The sequence below is a fragment of the Emiliania huxleyi genome, assembly GCF_000372725.1.
Source record: "Emiliania huxleyi CCMP1516 unplaced genomic scaffold EMIHUscaffold_558, whole genome shotgun sequence".
Taxonomy (NCBI): Eukaryota; Haptophyta; order Isochrysidales; family Noelaerhabdaceae; genus Emiliania; species Emiliania huxleyi.
The window spans coordinates 20,779-34,210 of NW_005197815.1; the positions used below are offsets into that span (position 1 = coordinate 20,779).

The window sequence follows — 13,432 nt, forward strand, 5'->3', positions numbered from 1 at the left end:
GAACCGGAGGGGACCGGCGCCCCAGAGGCGGCCCACCAGAGCCCAACACAACAAACAAGGCAGCGGAGGGGGGAGGGGGGGGCGTCTGCATCCAGGGACGAGTGGGGAGGAGGCGTGGGTCTGTGGCGGCGGCGCGGGGAGGGGGGGGGTCGTCAGTGCCGGCGCAGACTCGACCCGCGGCTTGGCGTGGTGGGGCTCGGCGTGGTTGCCGCTCGTCAGCTGGTGGCCGCTCGTAAGCTCGGCGCCCGCCGCAGTCCTTCCAGCCGCAGGCTTTGGCAGCTGGCGAGGGGCGCGGAAGCCGCCGGCGCGCGGTGCGCTGTTCGCTGTCGTTGGCGGGCGGTGCCCAGGCCTGCGAGCGTGCGCCGGGAGGGCTGCTGTCACGCGAGGTCCGCGTCGCGCCGCTGTAGCGGTGCCCGGCCCTCGCCTCGCGGCCCGGAGGGAGGCGTCAGTCGGCGCGAGAGGCCGCCGGTGGGACTGAGCCGCGCCGAGCTCCCCACCGCCGGCCTGTGCGGGCGCCATCGGCACCGTCGACGAGGCTGCGCTCGGTGCGGCTGCGGCAGCCGCAGCGCCTGCCTGTGCGGCCGACGGCGCGCCCACACTCCGCCGAGGCCGCTTGAAGGCGCCCGGGCCCGACGGCCGATGCATGGCGTAAACCGGGGGCGGAGCCGCGCCGATCGCGCCGCAGGCGACCGGCGTGGCCGCCACGGCCGCCGCCGCCGTCGCAAAGCCGTCGCTGGCGGCGGCGGCGGCGGCGGCGGGCTCGAAGCAGCTGCCCGACGGGCCGTCGACGCTCTTCAGCCACTCCTGGGCACGCGCCTCGCCGGCCGTGGAGATTGCGATCTTGCCGCCGGCCGCGGTGGCGAAGAGGCCCATATGTGTTGAGACGGGCGGTGGCCGGAGCCGCCAGGCGCCCACCCCGGCGAGCGCTCGCTAAACGGTGAAGCGCGGAAGAATTTTAGGGCAAGGCGTCTATTCGGTGCTCTGCACGTTAGATGCGGCAGGCGTGCGGCAGGTATGAGCTCCTCGCCGCCTGGTGGCCTCCGAGCGCCAGCCGAAGCAACCCTCGTCGTGCCCCGACACCCCCCCGACTCATGATGTGCCGCTCTTGCCTGTGTGGCCGCTGACGGCGGGACCCCGTGCGCGGCTGCGCCGCAAACTCGTCACTGCCGTCGTCACACCTGTCCACAGATGCGACGGGTGCCTGACCGACCGCGACAAACAGGCCTCGTTGCGGATCGCCAGCCCGCCCGTTGCCTCCGCAGACGCCCAGCTAGCCGAATCGTCGTTACCTTCCGCAGACCGACTTCGCGAGCGAGCGGGCGCGTTCTAGATGACGGTCACACCAACTCACCGGCCTTGTGGCCTGAAACCGATTCTGAGCCCTGCCTCCCCCGAGCGGGTATGGCCGCTGCCCGGCGGCCCGCGGTACGATTCGGTCCCACCTCCTCCCCGCCGTCCCGGTTCCCGCAGGTGAATTTGCGATTTCGCCACCCTCCTCGCCGCCCTCTCCGCCACTGTCGCCTCCGCGCTCTCCTCCGCCGTCGCCGCCGCCCTCGCCTCCACCGCCCTCTCCGCCACCCTCCCCGCGGCCTTCTCCACCGCCCTCTCCGCCGCTCTCTCCTCCGCCGTCGCCGCCGCCCTCGCCGCTGCCGTTGCCGCCGCACTCCTCCCCGCTGCCGCCCTCACCCTCCCCGCCGTGCCGTCGGTCTCGCCGTCGCCTTCTTCCGTGTCGCTGTCGCCGCTCCGCCGTCCGTGTCGCCTTCGCCGCCTCCGTCCGTGTCGCCGTCGCCGCTGCCTTCCTCCGTTTCGCCATCCCCGCCGCCGATCTCACCTTTGCCGCCTCAATCCATGTCGCCGTCGCCGTCGCCGCCGTCGGTCTCGCTTTCGCCGCCTCTGTCCTTGTCGCCGTCGCCGCCGCCGCCGTTGGAATCGCTCTCCCCGCCGCCGTCGGTCGTGTCGACTTCGCCGCCTCCGTCCGTGTCGCCGTCGCCGCCTCCGTCCGTGTCGCCGTCGCCGCTGCCTTCCTCCGTCTCGCCCTCCCCGCAGCAAGCTCGCTTGCCGTCGCCGTCGCCGCCATCGGTCTCGCTTTCGCCGCCTCCGTCCGTGTCGCCGTCGCCGCCTCCATCCGTGTCGCCGTCGCCGCTGCCTTCCTCCGTCTCGCCCTCCCCGCAGCAAGCTCGCTTGCCGTCGCCGTCGCCGCCATCGGTCTCGCTTTCGCCGCCTCCGTCCGTGTCGCCGTCGCCGCCTCCGCCGTCGGATTCGCCTTTGTCGCCTGCTCCGTCCGTGTCGCCCTCGCCGCCGTCACAATTCGGCATACACACAGTTTGCACATGTGCAAGTTCTTCTTGATGCACACGGCGGTGCAGCCCCCGGCCATAGCGGGCAACTCAAGGCATCGACGCTCTCGCCGAAGCCCCTGTGCACCTCCCGGCACTTGCCGCCGTTTTATTCGGCGCAATGGCCGGCGTTGAAGCTCCGAACCCAGGCGCAGCCGAGCCCGTTTCTTTCAGAGACAATACCAACAACCTCTTTCACTCATTCTTAAAACAGTACCGGCCGGGATTTCGAAGATAGTGCTAAAATGGATACCTGGAGAATGGCATTTAATTTCGCGGACCGGCTCTTAACACCCAGGTCATGTCACCGCTTAATGTGCATGTGCGTGGCCTACGTCAGAGACCAAGTGACCAGCCGTCCGGGCAATTTGTGACCCGTCTACGCCCTCGCGCCTCGGGCGCGGCCGGCCGCCCGGCCGGCTGCCCCGTTGACTTCCCCGCCGCGCGCTACGCGTTCGTGCTACGCGTTCGTTCGCAGTAATCTGGCTTAGTTCAGAGAGGTCGAGTCGTCTCTATGCGTATCACAGCGCGGCGCTGGCCTGCGCAAAGCGGATAGCCCCATGTGTCCTTTTAAAAAGATTTTTGTCCTAACTAAAAGGACAGGTTCATGAAGGGCGCCACGCGCGCCCCCGCTCGCCGGCCCAGTCGTACCTCCCGCACTCCACTTGCCCTTCGCGACTTCCCCGTGCCCGGTGGTGCCGGGGGACGACAGTCGTGGCCTTGTTTTGGACGTTACGTGCCGCCGAAACTTGATCACCGATCACCGTCTGAATAAGTAACTCCTAGAAAACTCTCCAAGGCCGGTGATCGGTGATCAGTGACCAGCCGGTGATCATGCAGCTAGTGGGTGGTGCCCCGGCCGACGTGAGCGTCATCAACCCGCCCGCAACTACCACCTGACGTACGCCGCACTCGGCCGCGGCGAGCTCTCGAATGAAGACGTGCTGAGCCAGCTCACCGCCAAGCGCCAGCTGGCGCGCCACTTCTTATTTATTGGGCTCCGGCCGGGTGTATTCTTTTTTTGCTTGGCCGGCCCTCATGACGGGGTAGGTAGGGTAGGTCTGGGCCCTCCCGTCGGGTTTTTCCCTCTCTTCACGCTGGAATTTTCAGAAAAAGAAAATTTCCGCGGAAATCACGATGTCAACCCTCCCCAAGTGGATGATCTGATGCTCTGTAGGGCCTGAGAGTGGCCTGCCATGTCACAGGAAGGACTGTGGTTGCAGGAGAGTACCACCAACCATCACTTCAGTTGGTATAGTACCCCACCTTCACCCATCCGCACTTGGATCCGTGATTTCTTTTTTAGTTTCCCATAAGTAGGGTAGGTAGGTAGGTAGGTAGGTAAGGGGCACCGCAGGGGCCGTCCAGGTTTTTGCAGAATTTCATCAAGAGGGCCGGCGAAGCAAAAAAAGAATAAAAGCCTCCGCTGGACAGCCGCTCAGCGCGCTCGCTCGCCGCCATCACCTAATCTGATACGCAACTGCCGGCATGAGGCTCGTGAAAAATGTCGCGGGCGTCGACGGTCTCCACATCGCGCTCGACGCCTTTGGCGAAGCCGCCGAGCGGCGCCTCTTCGAGTCTCAGCGCATCCACGCGCCGCAGGAATCGCACGGACCAAACAGCGATGCGGACGGTCGACGTGCCGGTCGGTGCCACCGCCCGCTGCCCGACGACGTCGACCTGTTTCGTGTATGCAACTTGGTCGGCGACTGCGACCTCTTTCCCGGCTACGTCACGCCCGACTACGTATACGCCATCACCTACCCTCCAAAAGCCGCCTTCAACAAGCACCTGGATTCGAGATACCGGTGGGGAGAGACTGTGGTCGGCGTCACGCTGGGGCAGGCCGGCACAGTCTACTTTGAGCCAAACACACAGGCGATCAAGGCTGCAGGCCCCCCCGCCGCCGCGCCGCCCGACGCCGGCGAGGCTGGCGGGGCCGACGCCTTCCGCGTGCGGATCAAGCACTATGACGAATCGGGATCGTTTGCCATCGAGCTGGAGCTGCCCCGCCGCTCCGTGTACGTCATGAGCGGCGAGGCGCGCACGCTGTGGAAGCACGGCATCCGGCAACAAAAGCCTGGCTCCCTGCCACCGCCACCGCCGTGGAATCCCTACAACATGCGGCGCGCGCTGACGCTTCGCGCGACAAAGGCGTTCAGCGACGCATGCCTGCAGGAGCGGCTGCGGCAGGCGACGGACGAGGCCGAGCGCGCCGCTCTCCGGCGGCGCATCGCCGCGCAGGACAAGTTCCGGCCCCAGAGCAGCGCTGCGAGACTGAACGATCGCGACCTCGCCGAGCTGCGAGAGGAGGGCGAGCGGATGAGGCGGCACGTCGCGACGCAGCGGCACCGGCACGCTCGCTTCCCGCCGTCGGAGCTCCACTTCCCCCTGCCCGAGAGCGTGGCGTGCGGTGTGAGGGCGGCCGCAGACTCATGGCCGCCGAACGGGGGCTTGCGCCTCGGCGGCGCCGCCTCGCCGCTCGGGTCCGTGGCACTCGCCAGCGAGGAGGAGGAGCTGCAGGAGGCGATCCGCGCATCGCTCCGTGCTGCAGGAGCGCCCGTCGCAACGGAGCCCGGCTCGAGCGCCGGCGGCGGCGGCGGCGGGGAGGGCGATCCGATAGAGTTGGACACGTCGGATGAGGAAGCGCCTTTGACGGCGGCGGCGGCGGCGGCGGGATCGGCTGCGGCTGAGACGGCTGGAACGCCAGGCCCACCCGCGGCAGCGGCGGCGGCAGCGGCGGCGGCAGGGACCAAGCGCGCGCTCGAGGCAAGACGCGCGGCTGAGGAGGACGGCGACGGGGAGGAGGAGCTTCGCCGCATGCGCGAGGCGCGGCTGGCGCGCCTCGGAGGGGCCTGAGCAGCTGGGCCTGAGGGTCGGCTCAAGCGCCAGCACGTCGACGACACGTCGAGAATTGGGGGCGCGGCGTGCGTGGACATGGCATGCTCATGTGCTTGGGCGATGCGAAGCGTGGAATGGCTGAGACGGGGCCTCGGCTCACCGCGGCTACGCTGCATGCAATGCCTGCGGTCTCGGAAGAACTCACCTCGTTCGCCGCCGAAGAGACGCTGTGAAGTGATGCGGTATGCTACTGCAGAGATTACGTTTTTCCTGCACACGGTACTCTGACATCTGACTGGTAATCGAAGTGTGTGTGGCGCTGGCCACATGCACCTCTGCACGGGCCTCCCCCCCCCCCCCGTGTTCGGGTTCGCCCTCAAACGTTGCTCCCGCGCGCCGCGGCGCCTCGTTGACGTTGTCTTTTTTACTTGTTGCAGCATCTTTTCACGGTCCTCGGTCGCGACGGATGCGACCGGTGCTGGATTCTATTATGAGAGTCGTGCATGGTCTAACTACCAATGATCAGCACCGGCTGCACCTTCTGACCTTTTCAGCGGTCGGTCGGCAACTCCACCACAGTTGGCTCGTCCTCGTCCTCGTCGGCCAAGTCCACCTCGATGTCGATTCGGAAGCGTTCGAGGGCAAACGCGCGAAGCCTTGCGAGCTAATGCGGGGAGGGAAGGACGGGTTGAGAGGGGGAGGGCAAGCGACTCACAAAAGAGTGGGGGACACGCCTCGGCGGCGAGAGCGGGCGCGAGAGCTTGTTGCCCCTCCGCCTTGGCGAGCGGTTCCGCGCCCGCGCGCGCGGCGAGTCCGCCGAGCGCCGACCTTGAAAGCAAGGACCGGGGGGGGGAATTTAGGGGGGGAACGGGGAAAAGGCCCCCCCCCCCCCCCCTCCCTCCCTCCCTCCCTCCCTCCCTCCCCCCCCCCGTGCGCGCCGCAAGAAGTTGTCGGCCGAGAGCTCGTCGTCAAAGAAGTCGGGCGGCGCGAACGCGAGCTGCGCCAGCCGCGGCCCGGCTCAGGCGGGGTCCGGATAGGGGGGACGGCCAAGGGTGGAAGGGCAGCCACGGCCGAGGGGCATCGCACCTGCGCGCGGAGGGCCTGCACGAATCCAACAAAGAGCGCGGTGCGCGCCTAGACAGCACAAGCGTTGTGAGGGCGATTTCCGAAGCGGCGCCGAAAAGGCGGCGCCGAAGAGGACGTGTCGCGGGCCTTGAGCGCAGCCTCTAGGGTTAGGGTTAGGGTTAGGGTTAGTGTCGCGTGCCTTGAGCGCAGCCTCGCAGCCGCACAGGAGCGACACGAGCCGCTTCCACTGCTCGAGCGACGCGAGGCAGGAGAGGCGGAGGAAGAGCAGGAAGGACAGCTGCAGCTCGCCGAGCAAACCCGCCTCGCACGCGCTCAGCCCGTCGGCCGCGCGAGCCGGCAGCCGACTCGAGTCCGGCGGCGGAGAGTACTCGTGCGCGAGCAGCCAGCCGAGCCACTCGGACCTAGAAGGTTCCTAGAAGGTTCCTAGAAGGTTCCTAGAAGGTGCGCGAGCAGCCAGCCGAGCCACTCGGACCTAGAAGGTTCTTAGAAGGTTCCTAGAAGGTTCCTAGAAGGTGCGCGAGCAGCCAGCCGAGCCACTCGGACCGGTCGAGCAGAAAAGAGGTCAGTGCGCCGCCGCGTCGCCCGCCGACGCCACGGCTGCCGTCCGGGCGCAGCGCGTGAGGGTCCACCTCGACGTATCTCGCCGTGGCGGTGACCGCAGCTGCACCGCCACCGCACCCACCTCCACCCTCCGAGCCGCCTTCAGATGCGCCGCCACCTGCTGCGCCACCTATGGACATGTCCATGGCATGTCCGGGACATGTCCCGTAGGCCGCCTCCTGGTACGCCGCCGCCACCTGCTGCGCAGCTCCCCGCCCGCTCCCCGGCAGCGGCGGGTGCGGCCGGCGCTGCCACATTGGCTTCAGCCTGGACAGCTTCAGCCTGGGCGCAGCGGCTGCGGCGGCGCGCCGCGGAGGCGCCTGCCCCGGCAGGGAGGGCCTCGAGGTCTTCGGCTGCCGAGGGACCGACGAGCGTGGGCGGCGCGATGGCGGCCCGGGCGAGGGCCGCGGGCGAGATGTGCTGCGTGAGCGCGGCCCATTCTCCCCAAGTGCCCAGCGGGTACGGGCCGAGCGACGCGTCGAGCGAGAGGCTACGGGACGGCGGCGACCAGTCAGCGGGCGCGAGTGTCTCGATGCGTGGGCATCGATGGGTCGGTGGGATGGGGCTTGGCGCCTCGATGCGGCGGCAGCGTGAGGTGCTGCCTCGGCGGGCGCCAGAGGCAGCAGCAACTCCACCGCCGCATCCCACCGGAACACGGCCACCTCGGAGGGAGCGAGCGAGACGAAGCAGCCTGTGCGATCCATGTCGGTGCCAAAGACGAGGAAGTGCACGCCCTGCGTCGGGATCATCTTCATGCCGCCAAAGCGATCCCCGACGGTGTACGAGCGCAAGTCGACGCCAAACTCCCGGCCCGCGGGAAGGCCGAGGCACACCAGAGTGCCGCCCCGCTGCGTGAGCTGTAGCGCCTCCTCTGGGTCGAGCGACGGCACGTCTGGACCAGACATGCGAGCCGAACACACGACGGTTGGCGACGCTGAGCCTTAGCACCGGCACGCCAACTGGGTTCCGGCTCCTACAGTAGCCAGATACTCGAGTAGGGGCTGCGGCTGACTCGGACCAAAACACCCTACCTACCTACCTATTGCGGCGCCAATCGCCAGTCGCCAGTCGCCAGTCGCCAGGCTCCGTGCCCAACCTACCTACTCCCTGGCCGCGCAGCGAAAAAATACACAACCTTGTGAATACTCGAGTAGGCTCCCAGCGCCCGCCGCGCGCCGGCTTGTACCGCGGTGCGCGCCGCCCGCCAGAGCATGGCCTACTGGGCTCTCGAGGCGTTGGCCCCGTTCGCGGCTAACGCGCCTACTCCCGCGCGAGCGAAGCGGTCCCCCCCCCCCCCCCCCCACACACACCACACCACCACACACACCACCCTACCTACCTATTGCGGGGCCCTCTGGGGCGGTCAAAACCCCGGACTTTGCATAGGGTCTAACCGGGGTCAGCAGACCCCCTATCTGGCTAGGAGCCGGAACCCGGGTTGGGATTCCAAGGCTCGTTGGCAGGTAGGTAGGGTGCAGGGTGGCAGTTTTCGTGTCGGTGTCCCAGACTCCCAGTCGTTGGTCGGACTGTGTGTTTCGCCTTCCTATCAATCAATCGGCCGCCTTTCTCAGCCTCTTCTTCTCCTCCACCCCCCTCGCGCCTCGAGTGAAGGAAGCAGCAAAGGCCGCTTTCGCGCCGCTGGAGAGAAGCGCCGACGAGGGTTGTGGTTGCAACACACTTCGGCGCGGGGCGCACACCGCCTCGGGATATAAAATTCGCCGACCCGGTCACAGCTCACAGCTCACCTCATTCAGCAGAGAGGCCCCTCCCGGGGCCACCCGCGACCACATCCGCCTTGCGCGCCCCGGGAGGTGATTCAAGGCAACCCAATGCCACGTCTCACGACGGAAAGGCAGCGCCGCGCTAGACGGCCTGTGCCTCGATCTCCTTTTCCCTGACACGCTGCTGCCGATCCCACTCGCGGTTGAGAGTCTCTGCGCGGTCGCGCTGCGCCGCGAGCGCCTCGAGGCGGCTCTTCTGCTCCTCCTCCAGCGCCTGCGCCACCCAGCGCCTCTCCTCGCCCAGCTCCGCCTCTCGTTCCTGACGCGCCTTCTCTGCCTTGCGCTCCATCTGCTCGGTAAGTGCCTCCCGCATGATTTTCGCCGTGGCGGACGCTCGCTCCTCCCTGAGCCTGCGCGTCGTCGCCACGGACGGCTCCGCGGCTTCCGCAGCCGCAGCCCATTCGTGGTCGGCAGTACGCTCGCGCTCGCGCTCGCGCGGACGCTCCTGCCTTTGTGCGTCAACGTAGCAGCGCATCTCAGCCATCCGCCGCCGTTGGTCCGCGTGCTTGAGCCGCTCCTCCCGCTCGGACAGCTCTCGCTGCTCGAGCGCGAGAGCGTGTGATTGCGCCGCTGCCGCCTTGCGCCGCTCGAGGTACTCCTCATACCGCCGATAGGCCGAGTCAACCGCCGCCTCGACGGCGCGCTGTGTCGTGGCCTTGGCTCGCGCTGCGCCCGCAATCTCTGCGGCTAGGGCGGCGGCCGCTCGCTCCGCCTCCTTCTTTTCGTCCCGACCCGATAGCGCAGCCACACGGGCAAGTAGCGCCGCCTTCTCGTCCGTCTGCGCCAATTGCCTGTCTAGCGCGTCCCTCTGCCGCTCAGCCGTGGCCCGGGCGGCTGCACGAGCCTCCTCGTTCGTGCGAAAGGGGTTCCATCCGTCGACGCCGACGACGACCCGGCTAGCCGCATCGCGTTTCATCTTCAGCTCATGCTGGTCCCGCAGCTCCCTGGCCACGCCCCGCTCGGAATCGCGCCGATGCTCGTGCAGCCGGAGGTCCTGCACGAGCTCGGCGCGCAGCCCCTGCAGCATATCGGCGTGGGCCTGGGCCTCCTCTATTTGCTCGGTCTCTCGCGTTGCCTTGCTACTCGCCAGCATTGCGTCGTGCGACTCGACGAGCTGCTTCAGCGTCGGCAGCTGAGGCTTGCGTCTGGCGGGCCGCCGAGGCCGTTGGAGTGGAGCGCGAAGCGAGGCAAAAGAAGGCTTGGGTGGCTGCCCCTCTTTTGCCCTCCTTGGCAAGAGGCCCGGCACGTCCGCGCCTGTCAGGCCAAGGGAGGTGGCCGCAGCCACAAGATCCTCGAACGCCGTGTCGTCCGCCCGCACCATTGGTTTTGAGCGCCCCGACTCGGGCGCGCTGCTGCACACGGAGGATGCGGTACCAGGGCGTCTCTTGCCGTCACCAGCGGAGAAGTCAAAGGTGATGGATTTATTCTCGCACATCAGTCGACCGATCGGGCCAAAGTCGACCAGCACCACTCCAGCCTCTTCGTCCGCACAGGCGGCACCGAGGTGGTCGACGAGGTCACGGAGCGCGGCCTCGACGGTCGCGTGCGAGATACGCTCACCAACACGATCAGTTGTGATCTGAGCGAGGCGCCGCATGTCCATAGCGGCGGCCGCGGTGGCAAGCACGTGCGTTTTGGGTCGCCTTTCATGGAGGCCGTGGCAGTGTGCAAAGGCCTCATTCAGGATAAACATGCGGCTCGTGACATCAGTTCCAGCGACCGAGTCATGCCGCACGCCGACCTCTCCCAGACCCAAAAGCTGCACGCCGCGACCAGAGTCGAGCTCCTCGGCCAGCCAGGCAATCAGTGCCTCCCATATGCACGTCCTGTGGGGGTGGCCGGAGGGGGAGGGTCAAACTATTTGACCCGTTCTCAGAAGAGGAGTCGTCTAGAAAGACGTGGAGCATCTGGGTACATGTTACATGAGCCTCGTGTCGACCGCACTTCGTATGGGCGCCTCTACGACCCGTGCGAGGAGCGCACTCGTGTTCAGCATTCCAGAGTCGACCGTTTCGCGCCGCGACCGCACGCCGGGGGCACGCCTCAGTTGCCGACCGTTTCGTTCCGAGCTCGCGCGAATTCACCCAGGGTGTGAATCAGCCTCTCACAGACCAGCGCACAGCGCCATAGGAGGTATTTTCTTCTCAATAACAAGGCTGTGAAGCCCGAGCGCCGTCGACCGCACCGACTACGGCACAGCCTCCGGCAGCGCCCGGGGCTTCGCCCAGCACCACTCGCAACAGCTCTCGCGCGCCGCCGTCTGTGGCGACGCGCAAAACATCAACAACGCTGCTCGCAACATGCGTGTCGCGCACTCGTTCATGACCGGTCTCAATGTCCCATCCCCCTGCGCGCGGGCCTTCTAGGCCCGCGGGTAGTCTCCCCCCATCCCCAGGGCCTCCAGGGCTCGCACCTCAACCTCACACAGACCAGCGCATAGCGCCATAGGACGTATTTTCTTCTCATAACAAGGCTGTGAATCGCGCGAATTTTCAGGGTGTGAAAATCGCGGCCACAAGTCACACAGGGCCCGCTCGTCCATGCGACCGGCAAAGGCTGGGTCAAAGAGCACAAGGGACAGTACTACGACGCGCTCCATGTGACATGCGGAATCGTCAAAATTTGTCTCGTCGAAAGCCAGGCGGCATCGCGCCGCCAACCAAGAGAATCATGTTCAACTTCGCCAAAGAGGTCGACCGCACCGACTACGGCACAGCCTCCGGCAGCGCCCGGGGCTTCGCCCAGCACCACTCGCAACAGCTCTCGCGCGCCGCCGTCTGTGGCGACGCGCAAAACATCAACAACCGGCTGCTCTGCAACATGCGTGTCGCTCATTCATGACCGGTCTCAATGTCCCACCCCCTTGCGCGCGGGCCTTCTAGGCCCCCGCGCGCCGCGGGTAGTCTCCCCCCATCCCCAGGGCCTCCAGGGCTCGCACCTCAACCTCTCACAGACCAGCGCGCACAGCGCCATACTTGGAGCACTTGGAGTGTGCAGAGTCATCAACCGCACGCCCAGGACCGGCGCGGGGAGCTAAGAAGCGCACCGCCATAGAACGTCTTCTCAACAACAAGGTCGTGAACAGCGCCATCGGAGGAATTTCTTCTCAATAACATTAGTCTGTAAATACACAACGTCTGTAAATACGCAAATAAAAAGGTTCCGCGCGAAATCTGTGTGCAGACCAAACCCGCCTAGAACGACGATGGCGCACTTGCTTAGCGGCGCCTGCCTGGGGAATAGGGAGCAGGCCAGATGGTTTCTCTGAGTAGCGCGAGCGCAGACGGGGACGGCGATCAGCAAAGTAGCATGATGAGGCTACGGCGCGTATAATGAAGAGAGAGGAACACATCGAGTGGCTGAGGAAGCTCTTCACTGGGTGGAAAGAGGCTCGGCCGGCCTTGAGGGAGTCGCAGAGGAGGGATGACGCAGGCAACGCAGGGACGGGCCAACAGCCAGTGGGACGAACGAGGGCCGCGACGGCGGCTCAAGCGGGAGGGAGCGGCGACAGTGGGCAGCGAGCGAAGTGGGTGAGACTGATGATGCTCCTTCGACTTAGGGAGCGGTTCAGCTGCTGGGCGGGCTTCAGGGTGGTGCTCACGCGAAAAGGAATCGAAGCGATGTACAAAAAGCATACAAGAAGGGGAGAAGGAAGAGGAGAGACACCAGTGATGACGAAACAGAAGCTAGCGCAGACGAGAGCAGGGCAGACCCGGGGACTGGGGAGCCGGAGCAGACGGCATCGGCCGCCGAGGGAACGTTGGGAAGAGGCACGAGGAGGGCGGCGACCTCGACCGACTATGGAGGACCCGTCACCAGACGACGCAGGGCAGACGACGGGGAGGCGGAGCAGACGCGCAGGGCGAGACGAGGGAGGGAGCAGGACTTTGCGGAGATCAGCAGGAGGATGTACGAAGAGATTAGGAGCAACAGGGACCCGAGGGACCATGTGGAAGACGGCTAGTGCTAGTCCCCCATCGGGAGGACGACCCCGGCTAAGTCGCCGACCACACCCACAAAGAACCCTGCACAAAGATCGCAAGGGCGGGGACCTGTTCCTTTTTACCCACCTCACAGTAGAGAGGACAGAGGTGTCCGTTTTTGTTTATTTATTTATTTGTGTGCAGACCAGAGCTTAAAATCCCTGTGTGGTGGCGGCGTGTGCCGTCCTCCCATCCCTCCCTTCATGTGGGTTGTCGGTTTTCTTTCTTTCTTTCTGGGAGTTTTGTTGTAAAATTCTTTCTGGGCTCTGGTTTTTAATATCTGATCAAGGACAACAAATGCTGACCGCTCGCGTACTCCGCGCCCTCTCAACACAATGAACATGCGACATGCATCTCACCGACGTAACGTAAACTCACCCTGAGTCGTCACCACGTGCTCTAGATTGTGCCAAGCGCCTTGGCAAACGTTGCAACAACTCGGTGCTGCTGCCGCGAAGCAACAAAAGCTGCTCCTCGGAGAGTGTCTCTTGCACCTCGTTTGAGCTTTGGGCCCCATCGGACACCCAGGACATCATCGTCTGAAGCTCGCTGGGATTTGCAAGAGGAAACAGTAGCGTGAGTAGCTCCGAAATGTTGGCCTCGTCGAGGTCCTCTAATGTCGGCGGTGAGGGCGGGGGAGGTTTTGGCAGAGGAACTGCTGGAGGCGGCGGGGAGGGTGGTGGCGGGGAGGGCGGTAATGGCGCGTCCGGCGCGTCCTGCGGCAGCGAGGGCGGCGGGGAAGGTGGGGGCGGATACGGTGGCGGAATTGGCAACGGGGCTTCTGGCGGAGGCGGAGATGGTGGTG

General features: G+C 66.1%; 4 protein-coding genes across 4 annotated transcripts in view; 1 reads left to right on the forward strand and 3 right to left on the reverse strand.

Annotated features, from left to right (window-relative positions):
* Positions 1–937, reverse strand: part of EMIHUDRAFT_459621 (hypothetical protein) — a 1,596-nt gene extending 659 nt beyond the window's left edge. The window contains exons 1-2 of the mRNA XM_005765368.1: positions 425–937; positions 158–349 (exon numbers count right to left, since the gene is read on the reverse strand). Coding sequence (XP_005765425.1) covers positions 158–349; positions 425–873 — 641 coding nt within the window. The 5' untranslated portion in view covers positions 874–937. The remainder of the gene's footprint in view (positions 1–157; positions 350–424) is intronic.
* A 904-nt stretch (positions 938–1,841) lies between these two features.
* Positions 1,842–2,315, reverse strand: EMIHUDRAFT_120000 (hypothetical protein; the record flags this gene model as incomplete). The annotated part of the gene is made up of 1 exon (XM_005765369.1): positions 1,842–2,315. One exon carries the CDS (start codon positions 2,313–2,315, stop codon positions 1,842–1,844), a length of 474 nt encoding a protein of 157 aa, XP_005765426.1.
* A 1,509-nt stretch (positions 2,316–3,824) lies between these two features.
* On the forward strand, positions 3,825–5,195 carry EMIHUDRAFT_120001 (hypothetical protein; the record flags this gene model as incomplete). The annotated part of the gene is made up of 1 exon (XM_005765370.1): positions 3,825–5,195. The coding sequence occupies one exon, from the start codon at positions 3,825–3,827 to the stop codon at positions 5,193–5,195; it is 1,371 nt and encodes a 456-aa protein (XP_005765427.1).
* Positions 5,196–5,727: 532 nt separating this feature from the next.
* Positions 5,728–7,768, reverse strand: EMIHUDRAFT_247208 (hypothetical protein; the record flags this gene model as incomplete). The annotated part of the gene is made up of 6 exons (XM_005765371.1): positions 5,728–5,833; positions 6,467–6,664; positions 6,920–6,993; positions 7,061–7,158; positions 7,229–7,353; positions 7,512–7,768. The coding sequence occupies 6 exons, from the start codon at positions 7,766–7,768 to the stop codon at positions 5,728–5,730; spliced, it is 858 nt and encodes a 285-aa protein (XP_005765428.1).
* Between the last annotated feature and the right edge of the window lie 5,664 nt (positions 7,769–13,432).